The 27788-nt window shown below is 52.4% G+C and overlaps 1 protein-coding gene across 2 annotated transcripts in view; it reads left to right on the plus strand.

Annotated features, from left to right (window-relative positions):
- The window catches only part of EIPR1 (EARP complex and GARP complex interacting protein 1), an 89840-nt gene that overhangs the window by 10647 nt on the left and 51405 nt on the right, over positions 1-27788 (plus strand). For both annotated transcript variants that reach the window (XM_060169546.1, XM_060169547.1), the window contains exon 3: positions 1647-1779. In XM_060169546.1, coding sequence (XP_060025529.1) covers positions 1647-1779 — 133 coding nt within the window. The remainder of the gene's footprint in view (positions 1-1646; positions 1780-27788) is intronic.

Raw genomic sequence — 27788 nt, forward strand, 5'->3', positions numbered from 1 at the left:
TTTTGTGTATTGCCTTTTAGTCTGTGTTCACATATAACTTTTAGAATGTAGAAGCTGTCCACCAGGAGTATTTCCAAACCCACTGTGAAAACTACATTGGGCTATGAGTGCTGGGAGAAACTGACTGAAAGTAGTTTTAAAGATAAAAACAACAGTCATGGTTTTTAATCTCCCTCCCCCAGAGAAGGGCGGGAGCTAGTGTGTGTGCCCCCCCACTCTGAGATCAGCCCTGCACGACCCCTTGGTCCCAGCAATCCCAGGAACTTTGTCCCTTCACCTGCATTGTATTCTCGGGGACACTGAGGCTTGGGGTCACACAGGCTGTAAGTGGGAACGGCGGGATTTGAATTCTACTCTGAGTCCAGAGCGACCCCTTAAGGTACCGGGGGTTGTTTTCACATGAGGACACTGTACAAAGGAAGTAGCCGAGAAGAGAGAGGCCCTGAGCAAGTGCAGAGTGGAGATGCTTCGGGTGTCATGGAAACAGTTTTTAAAATATCATTTAATGTTTGACTGCAAAGTAGTGCATATTAATCATGAGAAATGTTAAAAATGAAAACAAACCACAAAGAAGTAAAGGAAAGGCTGCTATAATCCCACCACCCAAAGGTAACCAGTCGCTTTCTGGTTCTCTCATTCGGATGTGCTTGCTTTTTAACAGAAAGCGTGTGGTGCGTGTGTGCGGTTCTCTTACTGGTTCTTTTCCCCTTGGATATATGTTACGGACCCTCTTTCCTGGGACTAAATGGTTTTTATAGTAGAATGGATGGCTTCATAGTATTATATTACAGTCAAGTACTACAGTTTATTTGAACAATTCCCTGTTGCCAGACATTTAGGTGGCTTCTAATTTTTCATTATGACAATCAGTGCCACAGTGAACATTCTTGGATATAAATCTTTGTGCAGATTCATGATTACAAGTATAAATTTATTTTTAAAATGTTTAATTTTATTTTTTCCAGTGACTTGACTGTTGATAAGAGAGTGAACGTGGACATCATTTCCATTCCTCTAAAAATTATCCAGAAAAGCATGGTGATAGCACATGTAACTTTTCGTTTAGTGGCTAAAATGTCATGTCGTTATAATCAATGTTATATGATCAGAAGCCTTGACAGCTGTTGGCTTTGTTTTTAAAAAGAGGTTTAAGATGTGCTAACACGCAGCGCTTTCTCACCCCTTCCTGCCTCATTTCTTTCCAACGTGAGTTAAATTGTGCCCACTACAGAGTGGGCAGAGCAGGGCTAAGACTGGGCCTCATCAGGCAGCAGTGCCCTGCCCCGTTCTCCTCCCACAGCTGTGCAGCAGGTCTGGGACAGTCTTGGCTTGGTGGCACCATCCTGGAAGACTCTGGCCCTGGCACCAGCCATGGCCTAACCAAGCGAGGCGGGGACGCAGCTTTTGGTGTCTTGTCTCTTTAGGAGTTGATGTGGCAGGGGGCAGGGTTCTGTAGCTGCAAATTGTAACAATACTTTGTGGGGATTTCACACTTGTCTTAAGTGTATGCTGTTAGTGTAGTAAGAATAACTGTTAAGTAAAGATGTGAAAGATGCATTTGATTATTATTCCTGTAGTCACCGTGTTCCATGAAGTCATGTGGAAACTGTGTGAGGTTCTGACATTCTCTTTCCTTGTGTTTGTAGATCCACATCATAGACTTTGATGATGAGAATAACATTATAAATAAAAACGTGCTCCTCCATCAAGCGGGTGAGATCTGGCATGTTAGCGCCAGCCCTGCAGACAAGGGAGTGCTGGCCACCTGCTACAACAAGAGTGAGTATCCCTAGGGGTCTGTGTGCGCCCACTGTTGGGTCGGCCCGTAATGTATAAGATGTTCCGGTCAGGGAAGTGCTGCGTTCACAGAGAAGCTGTGGTACTGTGGGTAAATGTAGATTATACTAAGCGGTTACTGTAATCCAAAGCCTAAGAACTGAAGCTGGAATCATGGCTGTTCCAGGAGCGTTGACCCCGGGGAGTGGGAGTGATGTGCCCGAGGGTCTCCACGGGTGGATGTAGCTGCCCTTGTCCTTAATTAACTGCACCCTCAGGAGGGCAGCTGGACTTTCATCTTTCTCATCACCTATCAGTATGTGTGATAGCAGGACCAGTGAATCACAGCTTCTCGGTGCGCACGCGCGCTGTATGGTCACGATCCTTCATAGGCTTCTGCCCAGCCTACCGTCTGCCTTCCCATCTCTGGGACGTTTTAGCGTTTGTGTCAGTCCAAAGTCTATGGTGCTAAACTGGCCACACAACTTCCTTAATTGTTGTTACTCTGTCGTTGTCAGTAACTAGCATTCAGATTCTGGCTTTGGGAGGAAAGGAGAAAGGAAGCACAGAGATGTGGGCTTCCACACAGAGCGTCTAGAAACTGTTTGCTCTTGAGGAATCTTGGAATTGATTTTTCTTATAAATAGCAGTGTTTAAATTATGTCTGTTTATTGCAACATGCAACCCCCCCTCCAAGTCGGTAGAAGTCTGTACTATGATAGATGCACGCATGCGTGTGCACGTGTGCACACAAACACACACACTGGAATAAATATCACAGTGGCCTTGTAAATAACTACAGAGAATTGGATTAACTCACAACTTACGTTTATAAATGCAGGTGAGAAAACCTCCCTCCACACCTTTTTTTTCTCCTGCTGAGGAGGGAGGGTGAATAAAGCAGCATTAAATCTTCTTGCACAGCCCAAGTAGGTACTACTTGCAGGCAAAAAACGTCTTGCAGAGTTATGTTCTCTGTCTTGAAAAATGATAGTGAATTTGCTGTAGGTTAAAGTAAACTAGACATTCAAACTCCTTTTCCAAGCAAGCCACACACCCATCTATCCTAGCTTATGTCTCTGTCATTGGAGGAGCAAGTGACAGATGTAGCTTGTTCCAGATTATCGATAGGGATCTATAACTGCTGTCAATCTGACTTTAGCCATCACCTGGATTTTTGTGAAAATATGTTCTCAGAGTCCAGGTGCTGGCAGGGAAGCTGTATTAGTAGTAAACTCTTTTGGAACTTATTCTACGTGGATGAAGATTAAAAAAAAACACTGTAGCTTTTCTTTCTGATAATTTTACAAGAAAATGCATCACCGTGGAAGCAGAACGAGGGCACGTGGGTGGGTGAGGCTGGCTCCGTGGGGCCGTGCGGCCCAGGGCCGCGGTGAGTGTGCACGGCGCTGAGCAGATGGTTGGGCAGACGTGGGATGTGGCCCCTTTTGGAAGCTCACTCACACAGTTGTGTGTAATCACTGCTCAGAAAACAGTTACGGATGGAATCGGCTGATTTAAACTGAATTGAAAGACTGGTCTCTGGGATTTCACAAGATGTGGTGGGTTTCTTTGGAATGAGGGTGCTGAGATGTCCGAGCAGATGAGCAGGAGACCCAGGCCCAGATGCCACGAATGCTGAGTTAATCTCAGTGTTTGCGCCCTAAGTGGGGAGAGCGCCGGAGACCAGGAGGCGAATGTGACCCCTCCGTGAGAACCTCTGTAGCTCACGTGTAGTTAGTAAGGCCCAAGGCCATGGGACTGAACAACTGGAAAGGGCGCTAGATGCTGACGGTCCGGTGTTTTCTGTCAGATCATCCCCAGTTATTTTCCAGCATTTCCCCGTTAAGGTGGAGGTGGGAAGTGGTGAGGAGAGGTGGCCCCACCAGAGATGGGCAGTGGACCCTGCTTTCCAGCCACTTCCCAGCTCTCCATCCTGGCCGCCCTGGTAGCATCTGGCGATTTTGCCTGTAAAATGGGTGCAGTTCGACCCACGCCATTATTTGGAAGCAAGGAGCGAGGAGGGCTCAGGCTGGGTGTGTGAGGGTTTGGGGGGCCCCGGCAGCCCAGGTCTTCACGGGCGCCCGGCCTGGTCCTGCTGAGTTTCTCTGGGAGCGGTGGTGGCCCCGGCCTGGCACAGCCCGCAGGGTCCCTCAGGAGCACCTCAGCCCTGATGCCCCTCCAGCCGTCCCACCACCACGGGAGCTCCTGAGTTTGGGGCACAGAACCTTCAGGGGTAGGCACTGGGGTGCTCGAGGCCACAGGATCAACGTGCTGTCTCTTTCGAGCGTACCGAAAACGTCATTTATAGCCTCCAGTGGGTGTCGTGGTTCTGAGGGGAATGCAGACTCGCCTGCATCTCATGACCACCCGAGACGTGCGGGGACCTTTCGGACAGCACCCCGATCCTTTTAGGCAGACGCGGGCCGGTCTGCAGGTTTCTGTGCAGGATGGACCCTCTGCCTGGCTTAGGCGTGGCCCGGAGAGGATGAGGCGGGGCCTTTGTTCTAAGCGGACGGAGGCTCCTAGTGTAGCAGGAAAGACTTGGCAGTGACACGGCCCTTCCCCGGCACCCCTCCGGCGGGCAGCCTCTCAGGTCCTGACACCGTCTCCTGCCTTCACCTCCCTGGCCAAGTCCAAAGACCCCGGACGGATGGGCTGGTGTTCCTGTACTTAGACAGCCTCCTCTCACCTCGGCCTCGCCCTCCAGTTGGAGGATCCCCGCCTCTGCCCCCGCCTGACCCGTGGAATGAGCCACGGCGGCGCCCTAGGCCCCAGTGGGGTCCTCTGAGGGGGCGGGTTGGGGCATCGGGGGAGCCTGGCTGGTCCCAGTGCCCTGGCTGGTGCAGTGAGCCGTTTCTTAGGCCTGGCCCTTCATCTCTGGCTCTGTGCCATGCCCATGTGGGAAGGTTCTGACGACGGGAGGGAGGCGCGCCCTCTGATCACTCTGAGAGCTTGTCTGTGGCCTTCAGTGGTGGGGGCTCCTCCTCCTTTTAAACACCGAGCGGAGCCGAGGTATAGCTTCGCCTGCCCGCCAGTTCCTGGGTCCCCAGAAGGAGCCAGAGGCCGTGAGGGCCTCAGTGGTCTTGGTTTTTTGTTTTTGCTTTTGTTTTTTATTGGAGTATAGTTGATTTACAAAGTTGTGTTAGTTTCTGGTGTACAGCAAAATGCTTCAGTTATCCACATATATCTATCTATCTATCTATTCTTTTTCATATTCTTTCCCATTATGGCTCATTGCAGAGTATGGAATACAGTTCCCTGTGCTATACAGCAGGTCCTTGTTGTTTATCTGTTTTCTATATAGTAGTGTGTATATGTTAATCCCGAACTCCTAATTTGTCTCCCCCACACCTTTTCCCCTGTGGTAACCGTAAGTTTTTTCCTGTGTCTGTGAGTCTATTTCTGTTTTGTAAATAAGTTCATTTGTATCATATTTTAGATTCCACATGTAAGTGATATCATATGGTATTTGTTTTTCTCTGTCTGACTTACGTCACTTAGTATGATAATATGTAGGTCCATCCATGTTGCTGCACATGGCAGTATTGCATTCTTTTTATGGGTGCGTAGTATTCGATTGTATGTATGTGCCACATCTTCTTTGCCCATTCATCTGTCAGTGGACACTTAGGTTGCTTCCATGTCCTGGCTGTTGTAAATAGTGCTTCTATGAACATAGGGGTGCGTGTATCTTTTCGAATTAGAGTTTTTTCCAGATGTGGCCAGGAGTGGGATTGCTGGATCATATGGTTCCTTAGTTTTTTAAGGAACCTCCATTCTGTTCTCCATAGTGGCTGCACCACTTTCCATTCCCACGAACAGTGTAGGAGGGCTCCCTTTTCTCCACACCGTCTCCAGCATTTGTTATTTCAAGACTTTTTGATGATGGCTATTCTGACTGGTGTAAGGTGGTACCTCATTGTAATTTTGATTTGCAGTTTTCTAATAATTAGTGATTTTGAGCATCTCTTCATGTGCCTATTGGCCATCTGAATGTCTTCTTTGGAGAAATATCTATTTAGAACCTCTGCCTGTTTTTGTTTTTTTTTTTCCTGTACTCGGGCCTCTCACTGCTGTGGCCTCTCCAGTTGTGGAGCACAGGCTCCAGACGCGCAGGCTCAGCGGCCATGGCTCACGGGCCCAGCCGCTCCATGGCATGTGGGATCCTCCCGGACCGGGGCACGAACCCGTGTCCCCTGCATTGGCTGGCAAACTCTCAACCACTGTGCCACCAGGGAAGCCCCTCTGCCCGTTTTTTGATTGGGTTGTTTATTGTTTTGATATTGTATGAGCTTTGTATATTTTGGAAATTAAGCCTTTGTCGGTCTCATTGTTTGCAAATATTTTCTCCCATTCCGTAGGTTGTCATTTTGTTTTGTTTATGGTTTCCTTTGCTGTGTAAAAGCTTATGTTTGATTAGGTCCCATTTGTTTACTTTGCTTTTGTTTCTGTTGCCTTGGGAGACTGTAACAGTCTTGGTTTTAATGGATTTTGCCACTTTTGGTTTATAGAGTTGGTTTGGTGAGTGACGACTTGCATTTAAGCTCATGACAGTCATTACAGCAGAACCGTCCCTGCTCCATCAGCAGCCATGAGACTGGCAGTAGCTGCAGTGTGTGTTGCTGGCAGTGGGTGTCAGACACTGTTTAAACACTTGGAGGAGCACCCGCTCATCAAGTTCGCATTTTATTGATGAAGAAACTGAGGCATCGGAAGGCTGAGTGACTTTCTCAAGGTCATGCGTCTGGTGGGGTCAGAGTTGGGATTTGAGCGTTGGATTCTGGTTCCGGGCGGTGCCCTTGACTGCCAGACAGCGCCTTTTCAGTCGGAGTTCCACACATGAGAGGGCTGTTTAGAGCCTGCTGATCCATCCTGAGGCCACACCAATGTAGTACAAGTTTCTGGCTTTAGACATTCACTCCCATTTCATATTTTTAAATCATTATTTCTTGGAGTTTCTGTTGTGCTTAAGACATTGCAGTAAGAGCTGAGGGTGGGAAGATGTGAGACTGAGTACCGGGCTCCGAGAGCCACAGCACATCCCACAGGGCAGGTGCAAGACGACACTGATGGCAGCCCGTTCAGTGGGCGCAGCTGGAAAACCGCGTCGGGGTCCTGTCCTCGAATGCGTAGTCAGAAGTCTGTGCCGGTCCTGCAGCCAGGGCACCATGGAGGGCAGGGGGAGGGGGGAGGGGAACTGTGGCAGATTCAGAGCCCGACCCCGGCCTGGTCCCACCGTGAGCTGCCCTGCGGCCGGTCTTTGGCCATCTCCCATAAGTGAGGGTGGGATTCACTGCCGGCTCCCCTGTCAATAATTGCCTGTGAGAACAGTTAAGTTTTAAGAGGAATCAGTATCCTTTGGGCTTGTATGATGACTCCCCAAAATACGGCCCAGGGTGACAAGGTGGGGCTTTGTTGAGAGGTACGTGAGTGTGGCTTCTGTCCACCACGTCCCTCGGGTGATGTTGGGAGCCCTCCCCGCTCGCGTGTCACCGTTCCCATCCTCCCAGACTCCATGGGTCACCCGAGCAGTGAGGTGCTAAGAGTCCCTCTAGCTGCCCGTCTAGGGGTCTCCGGTAGCAGCAGATCGGAATGCGGTTGTTTCTGTTCACAGCTGCAGTTTCCCATTGATCTCTGCGTCAAATAAGAAAATAGCAGTTTTTGAGTTTAAATGGTTACTTTGTGAAAATAAGCAAAGGGAGGAAGTAGGTTTTCCCGGGAAAAGAACGATTTAAGGCCCCTCCTTATGAAACCATAATTCTGAGATAAAATCGTTGAGGTTTTTAAGAAGAATGGTGTCCCCGAGGAGCAGGGAGAGAAACTAGAGGCCACGACACTGTCGCCTGCTCTGCTGAGTAGAGGAGGCCCGGGAAGGACCCTGCCCCACACGCCACCTGGTCTTTCCCCAGCACGCGGGCTGCGTGCCCCCAGCTGACACCGACTTTGTGTTTTCTGTGCAGATGTGGAAAGACTGACGCCTTCGTTCAGGGTGTAGGTGCTCAGCTAGGCAAGGGGAGAGGTAAGTTTTCTTATGATCCCGGTGCCGAGGAAGCGTATGTTGAAAAGAAAGAGGTCAGGACATTCTCCGGGGGGAGCAGTCTCCTTGGGGAGCCCCGAGGAGCCCTGCGCCGGGTCGGCCCCTGGCCCTGCAGACATGGGAGGTCCCGGCAGTGCCAGCTCGTCTTTCCTTCTCACACCAGGCCAGGAGGAATGGGCTTGGAAATGGAAATGGTTTGCACTCCATTTAACGCTTACAGATTTTGTGGGCTCTCGTTTTTTGTGACTAACAAAAATAGAACTGATGGGCCTCTCTTCACTGGGATAGCTGTGCGCTGACCAGTGTCAGATGAAGCTGATTTCACTGGGGGGTGGGAGCCCGGTGGGTCTGCAGTTGAATGTGTGCCGTGCGTGCGGGATGCGTGTGCTGCATGAACGTGAGGGTGTGTACTTCGTCACATCCTCTTCGGTCTGGGGTTCAGGTGGATATACTTCACTGGGGTCACTTTGTCTGGTGAGCGATGGGAAACCAGCCACGTGGAATGTTGACCACGGAGGCTGTTGGTTGTGATTTTGGGGTCAAGTTACTGTTTCGTTCCAGTGCTGTTTCCTTCAGGGTATGGATGTGATGAACTCTTTTTTGCTAAAAACTGCGCATGTCGTTGCTGCCTGTTCCCATGAACAGCTTATCTGTTAGTGATGAGTATGAGGTGGCCTGGCAAAGAGAAGCACCCTGTACCCACCTCCGGCTCATGTGCCACTTGCCTTCCCGCGAAGAGGAAGCAAAGCTTCTGGACGGCCTGGACTGCGGGGTGCAGGGGTGAGGTGCAGCCCATCAGAGAGCCTGGCCGGCATCAGGTGTGTGGGGAGTGGGCTCGCCCAGAAGACTGGGCTCGAGGCCCCTGCTTCACGGCTCATGGCGCTTACTGGGAAGCCGTGCACTGACGGTGGCTCTCACCGTCATTGTTACCATCCTGTTTTACCCATGAGGGAATGTGCTGGTGACGTTGACCATGACACCTGCCCTTTAATGCTAAGCCACCAGGCACCAGCCCAAGCGTTATGTGAACTATCTGGTTTTCTGCCATTAGAATTTCTCCCAGTTTATTGAGATATAGTTGACATGTAACATCATGTTAATGTCGGGTGTACAGTGTAACGATTTGATACCCGTACGGTTAAATGCTCTTGGCGACTTTCAAATATACAACATGGTATTGTTAACTATAGTTGCTGTGCCATACATTACCTGCCCAGGACCCATTTATCTTGCAACTTGAGGTTTGTACCTTTTGACCCTCTTCACCCAATTCTCCCACCCACACCCCCACCTCTGGCGACCACCCATCTGTTCTCTGTATCTGTGAGCTTGTTCTTCTTTTTTTTTCCAGATCCCACATACATGTGGGATCTTTCTCCATTGGACTCATTTCACTTAGCATGGTGCCCTCCAGGTCCATCCACGGTGTCGCTGATGAGGATGTCCTTTTCACAGCTGAATCACACTCCACTGTGTGTACTCACCACATCTCCTTTGTCCATTCATCCATCGGTGGGTACTTGGGTTGCTTCTGCGTCCTGGCTATTGTGGGTAACTCTGCAGTGAGCATGGGGTGCACCAGCTATCTAGATTTTAGTTTAATCCTGCTTTATGTGCACTTTCCCAGCGAGGACTTTGTTGCAGTGATTTACAGGCTGGTGGTCCTATTAGGAGTGGAGCCGGGATTTGAATCTGTGCAGCTCGGCTCCGGAGCACCTGACCCGCAGGGCTTCAGGCTTCAAGGATGTTGTTTCTGGGCAAGGATTTCACAAACATTCCTTGTTATAAAGATGTTTTCTTCCTGTTGGTTTTTGTCATAAAGAATAGAGATGTAATGGCCCCCACTTTTGAGTGATGTTTGTAATAGTGTTCAAATATTGGGGTTTAGAGGCCAATGAGGTCACAGATCGTAACACAAGCCCCCGTTATCTCTTTAGAAGTAGATTGTATTTTATAGACCCAGTATTCAGTTGCTCGTCCCAATGTCCCAAACCCACGGCTCTTATTCCTCTAGGCACCGAGTTGTGTGACACGTGCCACATGCCCAGAATCTGTTTTGGCTTCTGAGTTTTGGATAGCAGGTGAGGAGAGTTCTGACTGCTGGGGGTGCATCTGAGCCTTGCTGAATTCATCAGCCTCCTGATTTTGGGTACTGAGGGCTTGGGCAGTGAGAGTTCAGACCACAAGGGCCGCCTGCATTGTTCTCATGCAGTCATCTGATAGAAGTTAGATGGAGTTCCAGAATGGAGGGGAGGTTTCTGATTAGCTTCTTGTTTTGGAATCAGAATCCTGGATTGTTTCTTACACTCCTGACTGACCTCTTTGGATCCCATCTGTATTGTTTCTCTGTCCTCACCGACTTTCTGTAGCACCTGCAAATTTAGTATCATCTGGAAATTTAATTAATGTGCTGTTTACTGCTCCTTCCAGGTCACTAATGAAGATGTTAGATAAGACGTGGTCCCCAGGGCTCCCCACCGGACACCTCCTCACAGCTTCACACTCTGTCCTTTATCAGTGCACTTTGTTTATGGTCCTTTCTCCAGGTTTCCGGCCGCGAGGGGGTGCTTAGACAAAGCCCGGTTTGAATTAGTTTTTGCAGCAAGACTGTGAACAACACTGTGCCAGACCCCCCCTCAGCTCCAGGTGTGTTGTTGGCTGCGCTCTTCCGCGGCCTGGCGGTCTGCTCTGTGCCCTTGGCCCCCGCCCTCCCCCCCGCCCGGCTCTCCCCGGAGATGCAGGGAAGGGCCCGCCAGCTGCCCGGCTTTGTGAGGCCGGGACCCCGTCTCGAGGTGTTCCTTCCATGGTGCTGTGCCCTGGCCGCTGTCTCCGTCTGCCCTGGTCTCTGCGACAAACCCCACAGACGGTGGTGTGAACAATAGAAATGTATCCGTCACAGCTCTGGGCTGCGGTCTGAGATCCAGGAGTCGAGGGCTGGTTCCTCCGAGGCCCCTCCTCTTGGCTTCTCCCTGGTCTCCCTCTGGGTCTGGCTGTGTCCTGAGCCCCTTCTCTTATGTGGATGCTGGTCCTGTCGGATCCGGGCCCCACCCTAATGACCTTATCTAACCTTAATCACTTCTTTCAAGGCCGTGTCTGCCAATATAGTCACATTCTGAGGTGCTGGGGTTAGGGCTTCAGCATGTGAGTTTTGGGGGACACAGTTCAGCCTCTAAGAGCTGTGGGTTCTTTGATTCGTTGATTTATGAGAGAGGTTTGGGGAGGGGGTTCTATCCTGATTAGGTTTACAGACCGAGGGGTGAGTAACCGGCCTCCATCACTCTGCACGTTCCTGGTGTTTCAGGAGTAGATCCACCCATCGGGCCGACAGTAGGCCTCCCTGCACACGCTGTGCGTTGTGATTTTGACTAGAGGTGAGACCTGGAACGCCTGCCATCTATTTTAAGGAGGCATTTTCTCCAACTTGCTCATGTTGAGGCTGTTTGAGATGTGGCTGGGAGGGGTGTGGCCAGGGAGGGCGTGGCCTCGAGGGCCGTGGACGGGAGGTGTGGCGGCAGGCGCTGTGCACGTGTCTGGACAACTGGGCTGGGGTGGTGACGACGCTTGTGCGCTGGGTCCCCAGGAAGAGAAGGATTTCCTGGGTGGAAGTCTTTTCAGGCTGGTGCTGGGTGTGGGGAGCAGCCACTGGAAGGGCAGGTCGGAGTGATGCACCCGAGCCCCACAGCCAGGGGGGTTTTGGGGTCAGATCTGCATTTTCACGAGACCCCTGAGGGACGGGAGGGGACGGAGAAGGGGGCCGTGACACTGAGGGCCGCAGGAGGCCCTGCTCCTGCTTCTCTGTCAGCGTCATTCATGTCACTGTGTGGTCCTGTGACTTGCCAGACATAAAACCCTGTGAAAATAGTCTTTAAAAAAAGGTGCAAGTGCCCTGAAATGAGAAAAGCCTTCTCGATATGCTGGTGAAATTTCAGGAAGACCAACACAGCCTCTTTAAAAATAAAATAAAAGAAATAAAGGTTAACCCAAGATGGAGAACAAAGGTAGAAAGACGCGCACAGGGTGATGAGTTCGGGCTTTTAGAAGACTTCCATGTAATTGGCGTCCAGGTTCACTCATCCCGAGACCCCGTGGAGGAAGGGCTGGTGACTGGCAGCTGGTATTACCGGCAGCGGAATCAATCTCGCTCCCCCGCGCTCGGGAGAGAGCATCCCACATTAGGACGGGATGAATTTTTCAGCAGAGGAAGGTGAAATGTCAGGAAGACTGTAGATCACGCCAGCGCAGGGTCCTTGGGAAATTAGAACAGTGAAAGGCTGACAGGGTGGCGGTGATGAAATACGGCTGCCGCATCCACCCTGCTCTCCTGGTGAGTGAGCTGAGGAGGGATGGACAGACGGACGGCAGCCGCGCCTTCCAGGGCCCAGCATCTCAGGCCCATCGCCAGGCCTGCAGTTCGGAGACGGCCCAAGCTGTTGCTGTGTGTGTGTGTGTGTGGCCCATCGCCAGGCCTGCAGTTCGGAGACGGCCCAAGCTGTTGTTGTGTGTGTGTGTGTGTGTGTGTGTGTGTGTGTGTGTGTGTGTGTGTGTGTGTGTGTGTGTGTGTGTGTGTGTGTGTGTGTGTGTGTGTGTGTGTGTGTCGGGGGTGGGAGTGGGAGAAAGCCCCAGGAGCCCCGTGGCGCCTGCTGACGAAGACCCCAGGGTAAGGGTGAAGGTCAGACTCACCCTCCCTCCCCACCCCCCAGGAGCCCACTACCTCCTCTCTCTTCCTGTCCAGGCCCCAGCTTGGGCCTTCAGTTCTCACCTTGACGCCTGTAATTTGACTCCCATAACTAATTTTTCTAAAGCACAGATGCAGGCTCTCAGCTCTTGCTTCTCAGAAGCTGGCAGTGCTTTCCGCGAGCTGTGCGGCCAGCCCAGAGCATCACCTTTCAGTCGGGGCCCTGGGACCCTGTCCCGGCCCTCCCGTTTATCCCCCTTGTCCTGGAGCACTTAGGGGCCATCTCTGGGCCGCCATCTGCACCTGTGAAGTTGGGGTGTAATTATGGGATTGCGGTGCCATGGAAAGGGCCGTCCCACCTGTCCCACGTCCTCTGTGAGCTTGCCCCAAACTGTCCTCCTGTCCCACTGCACGGTCCAGCGCCAGGGCTCCACTCACGCCCCGTCCACCTGTACTTTTCCAGTTCTCTGGCTGGTCTCCATGCTGATCTCTCCGGCTCAAGCATCCTTCCTCCAAATCTCTGCCCGTCGCAGTCCATCTCACCCCGAGCCAGCCTGTCCCCTCCACCACGGTGCGCTGGGCTGTGTGTTGGGAAAGGGCTGAGGCGAGGTCCCCGTGGGTGGTGACTCCTGGGTGAGGGGATGCACAGAAGACCTGTGGAGAGGGCACAGAACCGTGCATGGGAGTGTGCATGTTATTTTAAAATAAACATGCGTTATTGCTTCCAGAAATGAATATGCAAGTGCATGAATCATCCTTGGTTCCAGAGTGAAACCTCCCTCATTCCACGGGAGGCTTTAAGGACGGCACATGCCTCTGAGTGTGAGTGTATAGCAGAAACAGGGCCCACAGAACTCCGTACCTTTCCAGTGGCCCCTGGGCTCTGGTGAGACAGGGCAGGCAGGTGAGGCTGGAGGTGATGAGACCCGAGGTACCAGGGAGACCCCACGGGCACCAGGGCTTTTCCACCATCCGTCCTGAGAGCTCAACCTGTCGCCATTAGCAGGCCTTTCCTTGGAGCATGGAGGCAGGCATCCTGGCAAGGGGTCACCTGCGAACGGATCTGTGTGCCTGGTACCACCTGCCCAGAGCTGTGGTTAGTGGGTGCCTTGGTGGGGTCGGCTATCAGTTCATCCTCAGCTAGTGCTTCCGGGGAGGGCGACAGAAGCGGGGCTGCCGGGAAGGTGGGGGGCTGTCCACATGCCCCCGGTCTCCGCTGCGGCTTGGCTGGTCCTGCCCGGCCCTCCGCCTGCCCAAGCCCTTCTCGTCCCTCTGTTCCTTCAACACGCATGTCTTACGGCCCCTGGTTTTAGGCACGGCTCTGGCCATTAAGAATATGAAGATGGACGGGGTGTGGACCCAGCCTTCAAGGGGATTAGTCAGTAGGGACTTCCCTGGTGGTCCAGTAGTTAAGACTCTGCGCTTCCACTGCAGGGCGCCTGGGTTCGATACCTGGTTGGGGAGCTAAGCTGCCTCATGCCGCACGGTGCAGCCCAAAAAAAAGAAATAGAAAACAAAAGGGGATTGGTCAGTAAAGGAAAGAGAACCCCGAAGCAACGGCCAGAATACGAGGAGGAGGTGGTGGACGAGGGTCTGATGGGGGTCACGGGGTGGTGGGGCCTTCACCCGGAGGTGCCCTGCCTGCTCTTCTGCCCCTGTGTCTGCCCGAGGGGGAGTCGGGGTCCTGGAGGCTGCTTCCCATGGGGCCCGGAGGGGCGGGCTGAGCGGAGCGACGGATGCAGCAGACATGGCACCTGCCTCTCCATCAGTTGACTTGTGTGTCTGCCGTGCGGCCGGGCTTGTGACTCGCGGACCCTTGGTGCTCTGAGGGGCGCTTTCTGCCCCTTGGACGTGAGGCTGCTTCATGGGGTGCAACTGGCTGTGCCCATCGTGCCCGGTTCCTGGCCTTGGTGTCGGGACTCGATTGTCATGGCCCTTCTTCTTGAGATCTTGTGGTTCCCTCCACATTATCTGGGCCTCACCTATAATCTGGGGATAAAACTTCAAGTTTAATAGTGCGTTACAGATATGCACTGAAAAAGGTGAACACGCCCTGAATGGCAGAAGTTAGCACTTGGGAGGATCATGGGAAGCGGGGGTTGGAATCTCACAAAGTGTATCCTCAGGGGGTTCCTGAAAAGGCCCATAAGTGGTCCAGAAAGTGAACTGGAAAGAAGCCTCCCCGCTCAGTGGCGACGTGGCCTGACTGCGGGTTTCTCTTCTGTGAACTCAGTTCTACGCCACAGCCGCCTGAATGTCAGTGCCACCTTAGTCTCTGTCCCCGATGCCTGGTGGCCTTGGAGGGCCTGTGGAAGTCCCTGCAGAGGCCCCAGCTCTTTTCATGGAGGCAAGACCCGGAGGGCCTGGGGACTCGTCTTCATGGTCGGAGGAGGAGCGGCTGTGCCTTGTGGCCCGAGCAGGGCGCTCGCTCTCGGGCCAGTCGGTGGGAGCTGCAGGGCGAGGAGTCACAGCGGCTGTCGGACCAGAGACCGCGTGGACACCCCTGAAGAAGTCAGGTGTCCGTCCCTGGGGGTGTCCGGCGGACACTGGTGACCGCACACACCCACGCTACAGGGGTCCCGGGTCTGGTGGGTGACCGGACCTCGTGGTCCTTCAGTTCCTGTCCAGCCCTGCAACTCTGCGAGTTCCGCGTCGTGCCATCCCCTGGGCGTGACGGAGGGTGATGGTTTGGGAGGCGCGTCTACCCTGTCCTGAGGCTGGAAGAAAGAGGTGAAACGTAGGGAGTATCAGGTGGTTTCTGGATCTCAAATACTCAACTGCCTCCTGTGCTCAAGGTGTGAACAAAAGCAGGTCCTTGGCCTCCTGGGATTATCTGTAGCTAACCACCCACAAAACAAAACTAAACAGTGTCTGTCATTAATTTCTAAAAATCTCTTTTTAAGATGTTAAAACAAGTAATTTCCAGGTCCCAAAATTGTGGAAAGCGTGTTGAATTGGCCAAATTCAGTAACTCATGCCTTTGGTAACTGACCTATGTCAGAATCACCAAGTTGCTGTCATAGGAAATTTATGACACTGAAGAATTTAGGGTCCCTGCATGAGTTTTCCATTTGCTTTTGAAAGAAGAATCAATAAAGAATCTTACTTTATTATCTTATTTATAACAGACTCCTTGACTGTTTTACGGGACCTGATCCTAGATGGAATGGCACCAGGATAAGAACTGTATGGATTTCCAAAATCTATGCACGTTTTCTGTAAAACTCTATGTAAATTTCAGATCCCAGATTATTCATCCAATAGGGAAGAGTTTTTCTGTATCTAAAAGATACAGAATTAGTAATTAGTATATTTTTGAAAATCATAGATTCTTTTTGAAAATCAGACTAATCTGAGAGTGTATAAGACAAAACCAAGGAGAATAAAATCCTTTGCTTCTCCTGGTCTGTCAGCAATTAAAGCACTGAAGGCCAAGAGTCTCTCCCTGTGTGACCTGACGCTTGTGCAGTGCCATGCAGCTTCCAAAGCACTTCTCATGCTATTTCAGCTGATACTTCTGGTGGTCTTCTGGTGTAGACATCGTCATAGAACCAGTTTTATAGGTAAGAAAGTTGAGAGGAATTCATTTGCTCAGGGTCTTGTAGTTAACTCTATCACAATCAAGTTTCCAAGAGAAATCTGCTTTCCCCCCTGATTATTTCCCCCACTGTATAGAAAACGAGACTGATTTATTTGAAAAAGAAATCTGATGCTTTGTGGGGGGAAAGAATGATAAAACATTTAGTAGTGTACCAAAGTTTAATAGATAAAAATAAATTTTAAATATTTATATACTTATGAGAGGCATCGTACCCAAGTGCAAGTGTACCCTACAGATTTTTTTATGTGTTCTATGTAATATAGTACAAAGTTACTCTAAAGTTCAGATTAATTTATTATTTTAAAATTATCAAGACTTTAAAAAACGTTTGAGGACTTACTGGTATTTTTCCTCTTCCTAACAAAAACATTAAGAAGGATTTCTACAATATCCTATTCTTTGGAAACTGTTTGTGTTCTTCAGGTTCTAGGCAAGAAAACATAACAAACACCTATTTGCTATCGTCAGTCTTCAGTGGCCCCTGAACCTCTGTTCTCTGACCTGGCTCTGAACTAACAATGTGCTTCTAATCTCGTCCCCGTTCTCCGACAGAACATGGTGGTCTGCTGCTTGACGCCTGCCCTCAGTGGATGCTATTACTTGTGTGCATAGGGTGGTGGCTGGGTCCCCCCTGCCCCCGGTCCCCAGGGGGCTGTGCTAAAGACAGAATATTCTAGAGCTTGCCTGACCTCCCAGCGCAGTCCAGTTCAAGGGAGCAGACTTCCAAAGATGTGTCTGTATCGATGCTTTGATCCTCTCCTGGTTTGCCTCCACCATTTCCGTCACAGTTCCCCTCCAGCTAAAAAGCAGGATGGGTGTTATGAGACAAGGAGGGAGGTGTGAGCGGATACATTTCATCTGTGCGCCCGTGGGAGCTGTCTGTCCTGGGCCTGGGCAGGCACCGGCCACGGGGAAGCCCCTCCCTGTAGTTTTGGAGGTGAGTTGTTTTGTAGATGGTATATATAGTTGGGGTGTGTGTGTGTGCGGTTTATTCATTCTGCCGATCTTTTAATTGATGTGTTTAGACCATTTAATTTACTGGTGTGTTAGGGCTGAAGCAGGCCGTTTATCTGTTTTCTGTTTCTTTGTTTCTCATTGCTCTGTTTCATTTTCTTACCTTCCTGTGGGTTACTTGAACATTTTGTAAAATCCCATCTTGATTTATTTATGATGTTTTGAATCTACTGCTGTGTATTGTTTTCTTGGTGTTTACTTTAGATACTACACTTCACATACATAACTTGTCAAGTCTACTTCCAGAGAAGTACAGAAACCTTCTATGCAGAAAGGAGAAAGCTTCTTTGCCCTCCCCACTTAAAAAACATAATTATCTTAAGGTTTGCTCTACATACATTGACATCAGATGTGTTATTTTCTATATATGTATATATTTTTATCTGTTTGGTTTTTGTTTTTCTTTTAGTTAAAAAATATAAATTTATTTTCTCGCATGGTCCGCGCTCTGAGCCACTTTACCTTCAGTGCCACCTGCCCTCATGCTCTGGGGCTGCTTTAGCCATTCGGGTCGGCGTCACTGCCTCTGCGCTTGGGAACATTTCCTTACGGCAGAGTTACAGAGTTACAGAGTTAGAAAAACCGGAAAATTCAGAAAGTCTTCATTTTAAACCATGATACTGTTTCTGCAAATCGGATTTGAATGATGGGGTTTTATGATAATTATTCTCCATTATTCAATACAATGTAATTACATAAGATTAAAAAAATCTTCCATTTAAAAACAAGCAGTAACTATTTAGTTGGGTCTCGTACTTGCCTCGTGTTTCTGTCTTGGCTAAATCACACCATTCCGAACCAGGGGGAAAGCCATGTCCGGCAATGGGATGGTGGGCTTGGACAGCAGAGGGCGAAGCTCTTCCGGGATCCCAACCGTGGTTTGCATCACTTGTCTTACATTGTTTCCCTTGTGCTGGGGACAGAACACTCAGAAATCAAGGCAGGGACCCCTGACTTATTTGGGGCTGCTCATCATCTTTTGAATGGTTTTCCTGCATTTGGGGGAGATTCCTAGGTGATTGTCCCATTTCCCTTATGGAAATAACCAAGTTTCCAGTGTCCCTTGGGGCAGGGACCCAGCAGGTGACCCAGGCTCCTCGGGTCAAGGTGGCCATGTCGGGGGACAGCGGGGGCTCCCACTGTCGCTGGTGTGGGGCTGCAGAGCCGTCAGCTGGGGGCTGGGGGTCGGCGGCAGCAGTACTGTGGCCTCCAGGTGGGAGCAGGTCTCGGCCTGGTGTGGGCCGGCCTCTGCGATGCTCGATGCTTGGGTGACTGTGGTGGCTCCCGCTGGGCCGGTCCTGGGTGTGGTTTCCAGCATCGCCCAGACGAGGGCCTGGTTCTCCATCACGACCGACGACGCGCCCTCTTGTTCATCTCTTCTTTCAATCAGCAGGGTTGGCTTGGTGGGCGCAACCGGAGTCTGACAGATGTGCTGTGTTGGTGGCGGGAGGCCTCACCCCGGGGGTGGTGACGTCAGCCGGTGGTGACAGTGACCGCTTCCCGCAGCCGAGCTGGGCTGTCTCCAGTTACCACCCCAGGTCTGCAGGGGAGGAGGCGGAGGCCCAGCCTGTTCAGGGGACCAAGAGGAAAACACTGGGCCGGGAGGAGGACGGGGCAGCCCGGCCAAGCTGATGGCCTGGATTTAGAGGAGGGAGGCCTTCTAATTCCTAAAGCCTTGGAGATGACAGGTCACCATTTACCACTCGTGTTGGAATCGTTCATTTTCGTGAGTGACTTGAGAGGAGACAGGTCCTTCTAGGAAGAACCGAATCCTCCGAAGTGTTGGTTTTTATTTTTTTCTCTACTTTAAAATCAGTTTTCCCTGTGATCCGGAAGTGCGGTGCCGTCCTGATTCCCCAGCAGGTGCAGGATGTCAGGCAGGGGCTCCCTCCACCCCTTGGATCCCCCGTGCTCCCACCGGACGCCCCGGCGCCCGAGTTGGACTCCAGCTGATCGAGTTCAGGGAAATTAGTTTCTTTTGCCCTGTGCCAAGAAGTTTCTAAATGCCTGGATCCACAGTCCTCCTCGAGTCACTGTGGGGTTGTTCTATGCAGGGGTTTTTCCTTTCCTTTTCACCTGGAGAGTCCGTGCAGCCCATGTGGACTCAGGAGCCCTATTAGGAAGTCCTCTTGGGTTCTGCGCTGTCACTCCTGGCCATCTCCCCGCCCTCCGAGCTCCGTGCGGGTCATGTGAGGTCCTCAGCGGCTGCCGCTCCCCCTCCTTGGCTCAGAGTCAGGGGTTCCGACTGAACTTCTGCCTTTGTCTTTAGTCCCTTGTGTTCCTCGTGGAAGCGCCCGCCACGTCCAACGCCCCAGATGCTTTAAATGGTGAATTTGAGTATCCGAAGATTTCAGATTGTTCATCATTCTTTGCCGCTTGTAACTTCGTTGTTGTCTAACCATCTTACTGTATCACTCTGAGCTTACATTTGGCCAGTCTTTGAACTGAAAGTGAGAGGTGTGAATTGTCAAACCGATATAATGTGGCCAGAAATACTTTCCCAAGAGTTGTTTGGTTTTTAAGCTAACAGGGTTCAGGTGTGTTCGCTCGAGGGCCTGCAGGGCGTCGTGAGCCTCGGGGTGATTACGAATCACTCGGAAACGAGCTGGCCCAGCTGGAAGGAGTGAGTGTGTCCCCGGACCCAGCGGCCTGGTCAGGAGGGTCCCCGCCTCCAAGTGGACTCCCCTTGGCCATCCGTGGGCGAGTCTGAGTGACGCGCCTCTGCCTGTTGAGAAAGGGGCCCTGTCTCCATCGCGTTCACTGCATCTTGCTAGGAACCGAGTTGCTGATCCCAGAAGGGATGCTTAAGAAACGAGGTAATGTATCATCTTAAACAGAGTAGAAGCCATACATCCCGAGGAGTGCTGACCTCTGCTTGTCCCAGGAAACCACCACACCCCGAACGCTGTGGGAACCCGACTGAAGTTGCTTTAAATTGATTAAGTCAGCTCTCCTGCCCTCTCAGACTTCTCTCTCCGGACCTTGTACAGTATTCCTGGCTCCTCGTGGTTTTGTCCTGCTGGGTTGCCCTTCTCATTCATCAGGATGGACTCGGAGGTTTCCCACTTTCTGAAAACTCACGTGTGCCACTGAAGACCAAGATCTCGTGTTGAAGGATAGTTAGAAGGATGTTCCGGGGCTTCTGCGGGAATTGCCACCAGTTACGCGTTCATAGGCTTTGTTTGCTCGCTCAGTGCTGCGACCTGTGGAACACGTGTTTCCACAGAATGTATGCCCTGGTGACACCTGGCTTACAGACACACCATCGGAGCACCAGGCGCTTGTATGACCGGGACTCGCTACCTTACTCCTGACGTAAGTGGGTGACATGCAGCTTCCTGTTTTTGTCTCTGAGTGATTCTTTCTTCGATGGAGCTTGGTGTTGGCAGGCAGGGCTGTGACAGGGTGTTGGGTGAGTTCACAGGGTCCACTTGACCTTGACCCGTGGGAAGTGGTTAGAACACGCTCATCGGAGCGTGAGGGGGGGACGCAGCCCTCGCCCATTGGTGACGCCCGGGCAGGCTTTCTAGGGACCGATTCCGTTAGTGTCAGGAAGAGACGGGAGTGCCTGGAAAGCAGAGGACGCTCTGGCAGAGTTACCTAAAGTCAGCCTTTCACACGTGTCACCTGCCCTCTGGGTACAAACAGAAGATGCATATGTCGTGGGCAAAACTGTCTTTTGAGCTGACCGAATAGAACTTTGGGATTTTGACATTTCTAAACTACCTTAGTGTAACCCGGGACATTCATGTGAAGACTGAGAGGTGCGTTTTGCTTGAGAGTCCCTGGGTTTTGGGTACAACTCTACGGAATTGGACTGTTCTCACTGCTAAGAATGGTACTTCCCTGTGGCTCCCTGGTCATTTGTGATCCAGCCGTGGTCGCCCCACACGGAAGCTTGCACTTTGCCTGCCGCGCGCTCCATCCTGGTGCTGGTGAATTGAAGGTTTTAGTCACAAGGTGCCATGGGGACCATCCATCTGACTGTTCCGTTGTGTATTAGTGGGACTCGAGCCCCGAGCGCCTGAGGGGCTCCAGGATCACCCACAGTCAGAGCTGGACTGAGCTGGGGCCCACGTCCTTTTGGTCCCTGCTCGCTGAGTGACATCTCAGGGACACGTAAGATTTCCTGTAAGCTCTCAGGACGTCTTTCATGATTTGGCAAAACCAGAGAAGAGCTGGGCTGCAACCGCTCTGTGTGTGTGTGTGTGTGTGTGTGTGTGTGTGAGAGAGAGAGAGAGAGAGAGAGAGAGAGAGAGACAGACAGACAGACAGAGACAGGGGGAGAGGGAGAGAACATTTCCGTTTCTGAAATTGAAAGCCTGTGCACAAATGGTGTTTGTAGTGGGCGGTGCAGTAAAGCTAGCAGTATGCTTTGCCCACTGGGGAAAAAAAGCGAATATGTCTTTGGGCTCTATTCCGGGAAAAGGAGCTGCACGTGCGAGGAGAAGCTTCATCAGCTCCCTGTGCCTGTGGCACTGGGTGTTGGAGCTGTCGGGAGAGCCCGTGGAACCAGAGGCACGCAGCAGGACCGCGGGCAGCGCCCTGTGGGGAAGGCGGAGGCTCGTGTAGCTTCGTGGGGAGAGGATTCAGGACAGAGCAGAGCTCCGTGGCCGTGTGCCTAGGGACATGCTGATGAGGGATGCAGCGGGGGAGGGAGCGGCTGGCACTGGGTTTGAGGCTGTCCTGCACGAGGGTCGGGGCCGTCCCTCTCACCGTAGTCGGGGGTGTGTGTCTGTGGGCTCCTCTCTTCCCCTGGGGCTTCAGCCCCATCTCCACTGCTAGTGATGGGATGGAGCAGCCTGACCCCCGAGTGTGCCCCCCGTAGAGCAGATTGAGGGGTGCACAGCTCTGCGGAGGACGCAGAGTACGCGTCACAGCCCTTGAACAGTGGCGGGACGGTCCTTTGCACAGAGCCGGTTTGCAGACACGGCCAAGACATTAAGACCCTAGGTCGTATCGGGATGACTTTGGAAGCCGTCAGTCCCTTCGGATTAATTTTTCCTCCCAGGACACAGGGAGAGCCTGACGGGTAGATCCAGGGAAGCAGGTGTCACTTGACGTTAGAAAGACTGGGCTCTGCCCCACACGCCAGCCGCCAGTAAAACCGTCACAGCTAGTCCTGAACAGGGATTTCCAAACTTTTCTTTTTTAAAGACACAAAATGTATTTTTCATATGTGTGTGTGTGTGTGTGTGTGTGTGTGTAGCACTATAGTATGTCTGTGTGTAGAGTGGCCAAGACCACAGCTGCTGGCCTGGCTGACAGGGTGGCTTCTCTCTGCTTGGCGTCTGTGATGTTCAAATAGCCACTACTGCATCTGATTAAATTCAAAGAAGAAACATCTTACCGAGCGCTCTGTGTGGTTTCTGTTAACTTCCCACCACGTTGCAGGAGCTCTCGAGACATCAGAAGGGTGGGGTCTGGGCAGAGTCAGAGTTGCCTGTGATAAAGCTGCCTGTGACCTGACCACTGCCTAGAGTAACAACTAATTTCTCATGGCGTGGGTAGCTCTTACCTGGAGCCGATAGCAAAGTTGACCCACTGCCTGGAGACACCTATTCTAACACCTGTGAGGGCCGCGCTTCGCTGTAAGCCCAGGAGGAAGGGGCAGTGAGTATCTGGGGTGTGAGAGGGTCCACAGAGGTGGTAGAGCTGCAGTGCACGTGGTGACCAGTCCAGGAGGTGCCCGTGGACCAGGCTTTCTGATGCTCTTCTCGGAGCCCGAATGAGTGTCCAGGGGGCAGGACGGCTCACCACGGAGCGTGCAGTGCTGCTGAGAGGGCAGAGCACGAGCCACTCCCCGTCTAGCTGGGGCCCTGCTCGTCGGGCGCCGCACGGGCTGCAGGGCGATTCCATCCTGTCGCCAAGTGCCCTGAAGGCCTGCCCTGACCATGGACACCACGGAGGAAGCCTCTCACCCAGGGCATGACGCCCTTTACCCAGCGTCTGCTGAACGGCCCTGGGGATTCTCGTTGGAGTGGCCTGGCAGGTGGCGCTGGGGACTGGTGGCCAGGCTCTATGTGTATCAGAATGTTCTGAGCTGAAGCCATTCAGCAAATCATGTCATGAGTCTGTAGATTCGCGATGTGGTAATTTCTCAAAGATTGTTCTGTGATGGAATGAAAGGAAACAAAAGAAGTGCTGAGAAAGGACGGCACAGGACTCAGGAAAACTCATACAGCGGAGGAAGAATACATTTTTTTTTTCACCTGGAAGCCTGCATTGAACTGAAAGTTTTTATATAATTGGTTTAGAATGGCTAATCTTGTTTAATGTGAAAAACGACTCGTTTTTTTTTTTGTCCTATTAATGACTATATTTTTCTAGATTTAGCCATTAGGTTTTATATTTGGTTTTAGTTTTTTTGCATCTCTGCCTCAAATTTTATTATATTGACATTTGGTAAGAGTTGAATCCTTGTCTTAACCCATTGGGGCAGCTATATAAATACTGTAGATTGGGTGACTTATAAACAACAGACATTGATTTCTCACAGTTCTGGAGGCTGGAGGCCCAAGGTCAGGCCTTGGGCCTGATAGATTCCATGTCTGGTGAGGACCTGCTTGCTCATCCACAGACGGTGTCCTCAGATGGTGAAGGGGTCCGTGGTGTCTTTTACAAGGACACTAACGCCATCATGAGGCTCCACTCATGACCTGACCACCTCCCAAAGGCCCCGCCTCCTGATACCATTGCATTGGGGGTTAGGATTTCAACATTGAATTTGGAGGGGGGTGGGTGGGACACAAACTTCCAGTCTATAGTCTTCCGGTATAAAGAAATAGGCATTACTTTAATCTCTGCCTGCTGTTGTCATCATCTTGGCAAAAGTTGCCATGATGCAGCTGAGGGCTTTTTTGGAGGTGGTTATCTGTTCATCACAGGAGCCTGGGTAGTGTTGGTAGCATCAGATGAAGCTGGGTTTGAATCCCAGCCCTCCACGAGGCTGTGTGACCTTGGGGAAGTTTCTTGGGTTCTCTGAGGCTGAGAATCGCTATTTGTAAAGGAGGAATAACACACCTACTTGTGAAGATCGTTGTGGTGACGAGGGAGATGCTTGAGGTGGGTCTCACGGTAGCCGGCTGTAAAGGAAAGCTCTGTTCATCACCATCGTGGTGCTGTGAGGAGCATCCCGGTCATATTAGGCCCACGATCCTTGTCAGCCTGGCCAGACACCAGGGTCCCCCAAGTTCCCGTGCAGGTCTCAGCCCTCGGCCTTACCTGGAACCAGAATATTTCACAGTAGGGCCAGGCGGCAGGAGTTTTGAGCCATCCATGAGAGGTTTTAGCAGGTAGCTAAGACCTTTTTCAGAGAGCAGGACACAGTGGACCCAAGGCCACCGCGTTGTCCAGCAGTGGGTGCCCGGGCGGTGCCCCTGGGGTGGCCGCAAGACAAGGGACAGACAGCTTTGGAATTGGGCAGAGATCCGTCTGATTTCCGACTGTGCCCTTACCAGCTGTGTGCCCTCGGCTATGGGTACGTGGCCGCACCAACTGTCCCACGTGATAATATCCAATTACGTTCTCGCCAAGGAAGGCTGGGACATGGTTGATACTTAAGAACTTTGGTTTTGCTGTTTGTACAATGTTAATAATGCCATAATACAAAAAGAGAATAACCGGCAGGTCTGTCGTACGGATTAAAAGAGAGGCTGTGGACAGGACCTGGCCCAGCTGCTCACCCATGCGTGTCCCCTCGTGGTATCATCCCACATGCGTTTTAAACATGTTGCCCACTGAATATGCATTCATGCTCGTTGTTTTTAAACCTCTTGTCTTAATGGAAGTATGCATTGTATTTAGATAAAGCTATTTTTAAAATACATCTTTTCGATAATATTATCTTGATCCGAACCATCATGCATTTAGCAGGTAGCCATCTTTCCTAGATCCTTCTGAAAGCAGATGGGTTATAAATGATAACTCTTCAGTGCCAGCAGAATCTGATCCCGAGAAGGCATTCAGGTGTGTAATGAAGTGCGCGCTACTCACATAAGACGGCATCCCATTTTGCCTTGATGTGAATCCTAATTACAGAAAAATTGAATTCTTGACCTCCAAGTGTCTGTGTAGTGATGCTGGGTGCGACTGTTCCCTGAGCTGTGTCCCCCGCCGTCCCCACCGCTGCGGGCACTGGTGCTCAGACCCAGCGGGAGCTCGTTCCTCGGTGTGGACACTGGGTTTCAGGGCTGTTGTCCTTGTCGAAGCCGGAGCTGCGGAATCTCGGGCGCTCGAGCAGAAGCCGAAGTTCAAGCCTGTTTTCCCTCCTGATCAGAGAGCCGAGCTGCCTCCCCACGTGTGGAGAGGTCCAACAGCCCTGGCTGCTTTCCCTGCTCCGCAGCCTGGCCTGTAGCCCTAGGAGGTGAGCTGGGCTTTCTCCACGTCCCTCTTGCTTAGTTGAGGCAGAAACAGACACACGTGGTCCAGTGGCCATCAGCCTGGTCGGTCACAGCAGGGCCGGGGACGTGGGCTCTGCCTCCCAGGCGTCCTGCGCCTGCATTTTGTCCTTTTCCGTCCCCGCCTTCCCTGGGTCCTGTCTCGCCCCTGTCCCCATCACCTTCCTCCTTGGCAAACCCTGGGGCACCTTAAATTCAGTACGGATGGCCAGATGGCAAGAGCTGTGATAAAGCCTGAGTCGGAATTAATAACCTTTACGAAATGTTCCTAAAGGGGTTCAGCTGGAGTTGACTGCTGTGGCCCTGTCTTAGGGGAAAGATTTTTCTCTTGACTGTGTTTTAGGTCCCCGGGAACTTGTACCTTTCCGAATCACAGCCCTGCGTACCTGATTGCCTACCACGTGTTAGTGGCAAAATAGCATCTTTAATATAAGGGGTCATCATTTTGTGTCCTTTTGCATTTAAAGAAGGGCTTTACGTCTCTCACCATCTTTTGAGTGCTTTATATGACACGATAACGACCGCTCGGCACTGTCCTGGGCTGTTTCCACCCGCTGGCCCTGGCCTAGACCTGTAGGTGCGGCACTGGGCCGGACGCATAAGGAAGACCGCTGCACAGGGAAGCAGGTACAGACCCTAGTGGAGAAGAGCGGCTCGCGGGCGAGGTAAAGTGAGGGAGGGTGTGGTTTTGGTTGGGGCAGGAGAAGGGAGAGCGTGCGTGCGTGTGTGCGCGTGCCACACGTGTGCACTGTGCAGAGATCTGGGAGAATCCCGCTCCAGGGGCTGCCGTGGGCCTGACACAGGCAGTGTCCGCATGTCCAGGTGCAGACAGCACGGAGGCCAGGCCAGCCGTGTCGGGAGTGGGAAGTAGCCGGGCTGCCTTGTGAGGTGGGAGGCTGGCGGGCTGGGTCCTGGAGGGCACTGCAGGCCCAGCTCTAAGGACGGTGGGACGTGTGGCCAAGGGCGGGGAGGGGTGGCTCGCCCGTCCATCCTTTCCACGGGTATGTATCCAGCTGCTGCTTGCTCAGCGCGTGCGGGGCTTGAGGGAGCACAGGTCCTTGCGGCCTGCCCCCGGGGACGGGCCTGTGCCTCCGGGGACCGGGGTTGTGGGGTGGGGGCGGGGCAGAGCAGGGGGCGGAGTGCGGCGGCCGTGGGAGACTTGGGGGCCGTCCTGCGAGAGCTGCTGGCAGTGCCAGCTGGGGGTTCTGGATGCCCGTGATGCCTGGTGTCAGAGGAGCAGAGACACTGGTGCTTCTGGTGGAGATGGGGCGCCTGGGAGCCTGGGTGATGAGCGGTGCGGGTTCAGTGCTGGACGGGAAGTGTGCCCTGCATCCGGTCAGTGGGGCTGTGGGATGACAGGCGGGCTACCCGTGAAAACTGGTTGCGGTCGGCACCTCTGCGGGTTCAGGGCCGAGACCCTGGCCTTGGGCTGGGGACGGGCCCTGGGCCTGCAGCGCCTGCCGGCCGGGGATGGGGAAGCTGAGGCGGCAGCGAGGGTGGGGAGCTCGCCGCCTGGTTCCTGTGCCCCCCGTTACCAAGTCCAAGCTCGCTCTGCTCGCCACACCACAGGCTGGTGGCCGAGAGGTGAGGTACCAGGGCAAGGAATAACGACTTTATTCGGAAAGCCAGCGAACCGGGAAGACGATGGGCTCATACCCCAGAGATCCATCTTGCCTGTGTTAGAATTCAGGCTCCTTTTATACTACAAAGGAGGGAGTACAGTCGGACACTGCCTGGTTCCCATCGGCCTCCGGAGGGGAGGTGTTACTTCCTTGCTCCTGCCGTCATTCACAGGGGTCCTGCTCAGGATGCTTGCTGGGAGCCAGACAGGGGTGTTTTAGCTTAACGCTCATGGCCTGGGAGGCAGGGTTCCCAGAGGTGGGCCATTATGGATAATTTAAGCTCATAGGCCACAGCCCTTTAATGATCAACTTGTGATGGAAGACAGAGGGTTCTTCCCTGTTACACCAAGCGCCCAGGCTGGGGAGGCGAGGACCCAGGGCCGCCCGTGGGCCTCGCCCGCCTCCTGGGCCCTGCGTCTCCCGCCCCAGTTCCTGCCGTTGGTTGTGGAGGCGTCACCTCTGGGTCTTGTCAACCCCCCTCCCCCGACCCCCGTCTGCACGGAGGGAAAGGACACTCTGAGGCTGACGTCCTTTGTTTTAAAACTCAGTCTGGGACATAACCCTCCTAGAGTGCAAGAGTGGCAGAGGAGTGGCAGAGAAGAGAGGCAAAGCAGTGGGCATGCGGAGGCCGGGGGGAGGGCAGCAGAGGGGCTGTCTCCTG

This window comes from Lagenorhynchus albirostris, chromosome 13 (genome assembly GCF_949774975.1).
Source record: "Lagenorhynchus albirostris chromosome 13, mLagAlb1.1, whole genome shotgun sequence".
In the NCBI taxonomy this organism is placed as follows: domain Eukaryota; kingdom Metazoa; phylum Chordata; class Mammalia; order Artiodactyla; family Delphinidae; genus Lagenorhynchus; species Lagenorhynchus albirostris.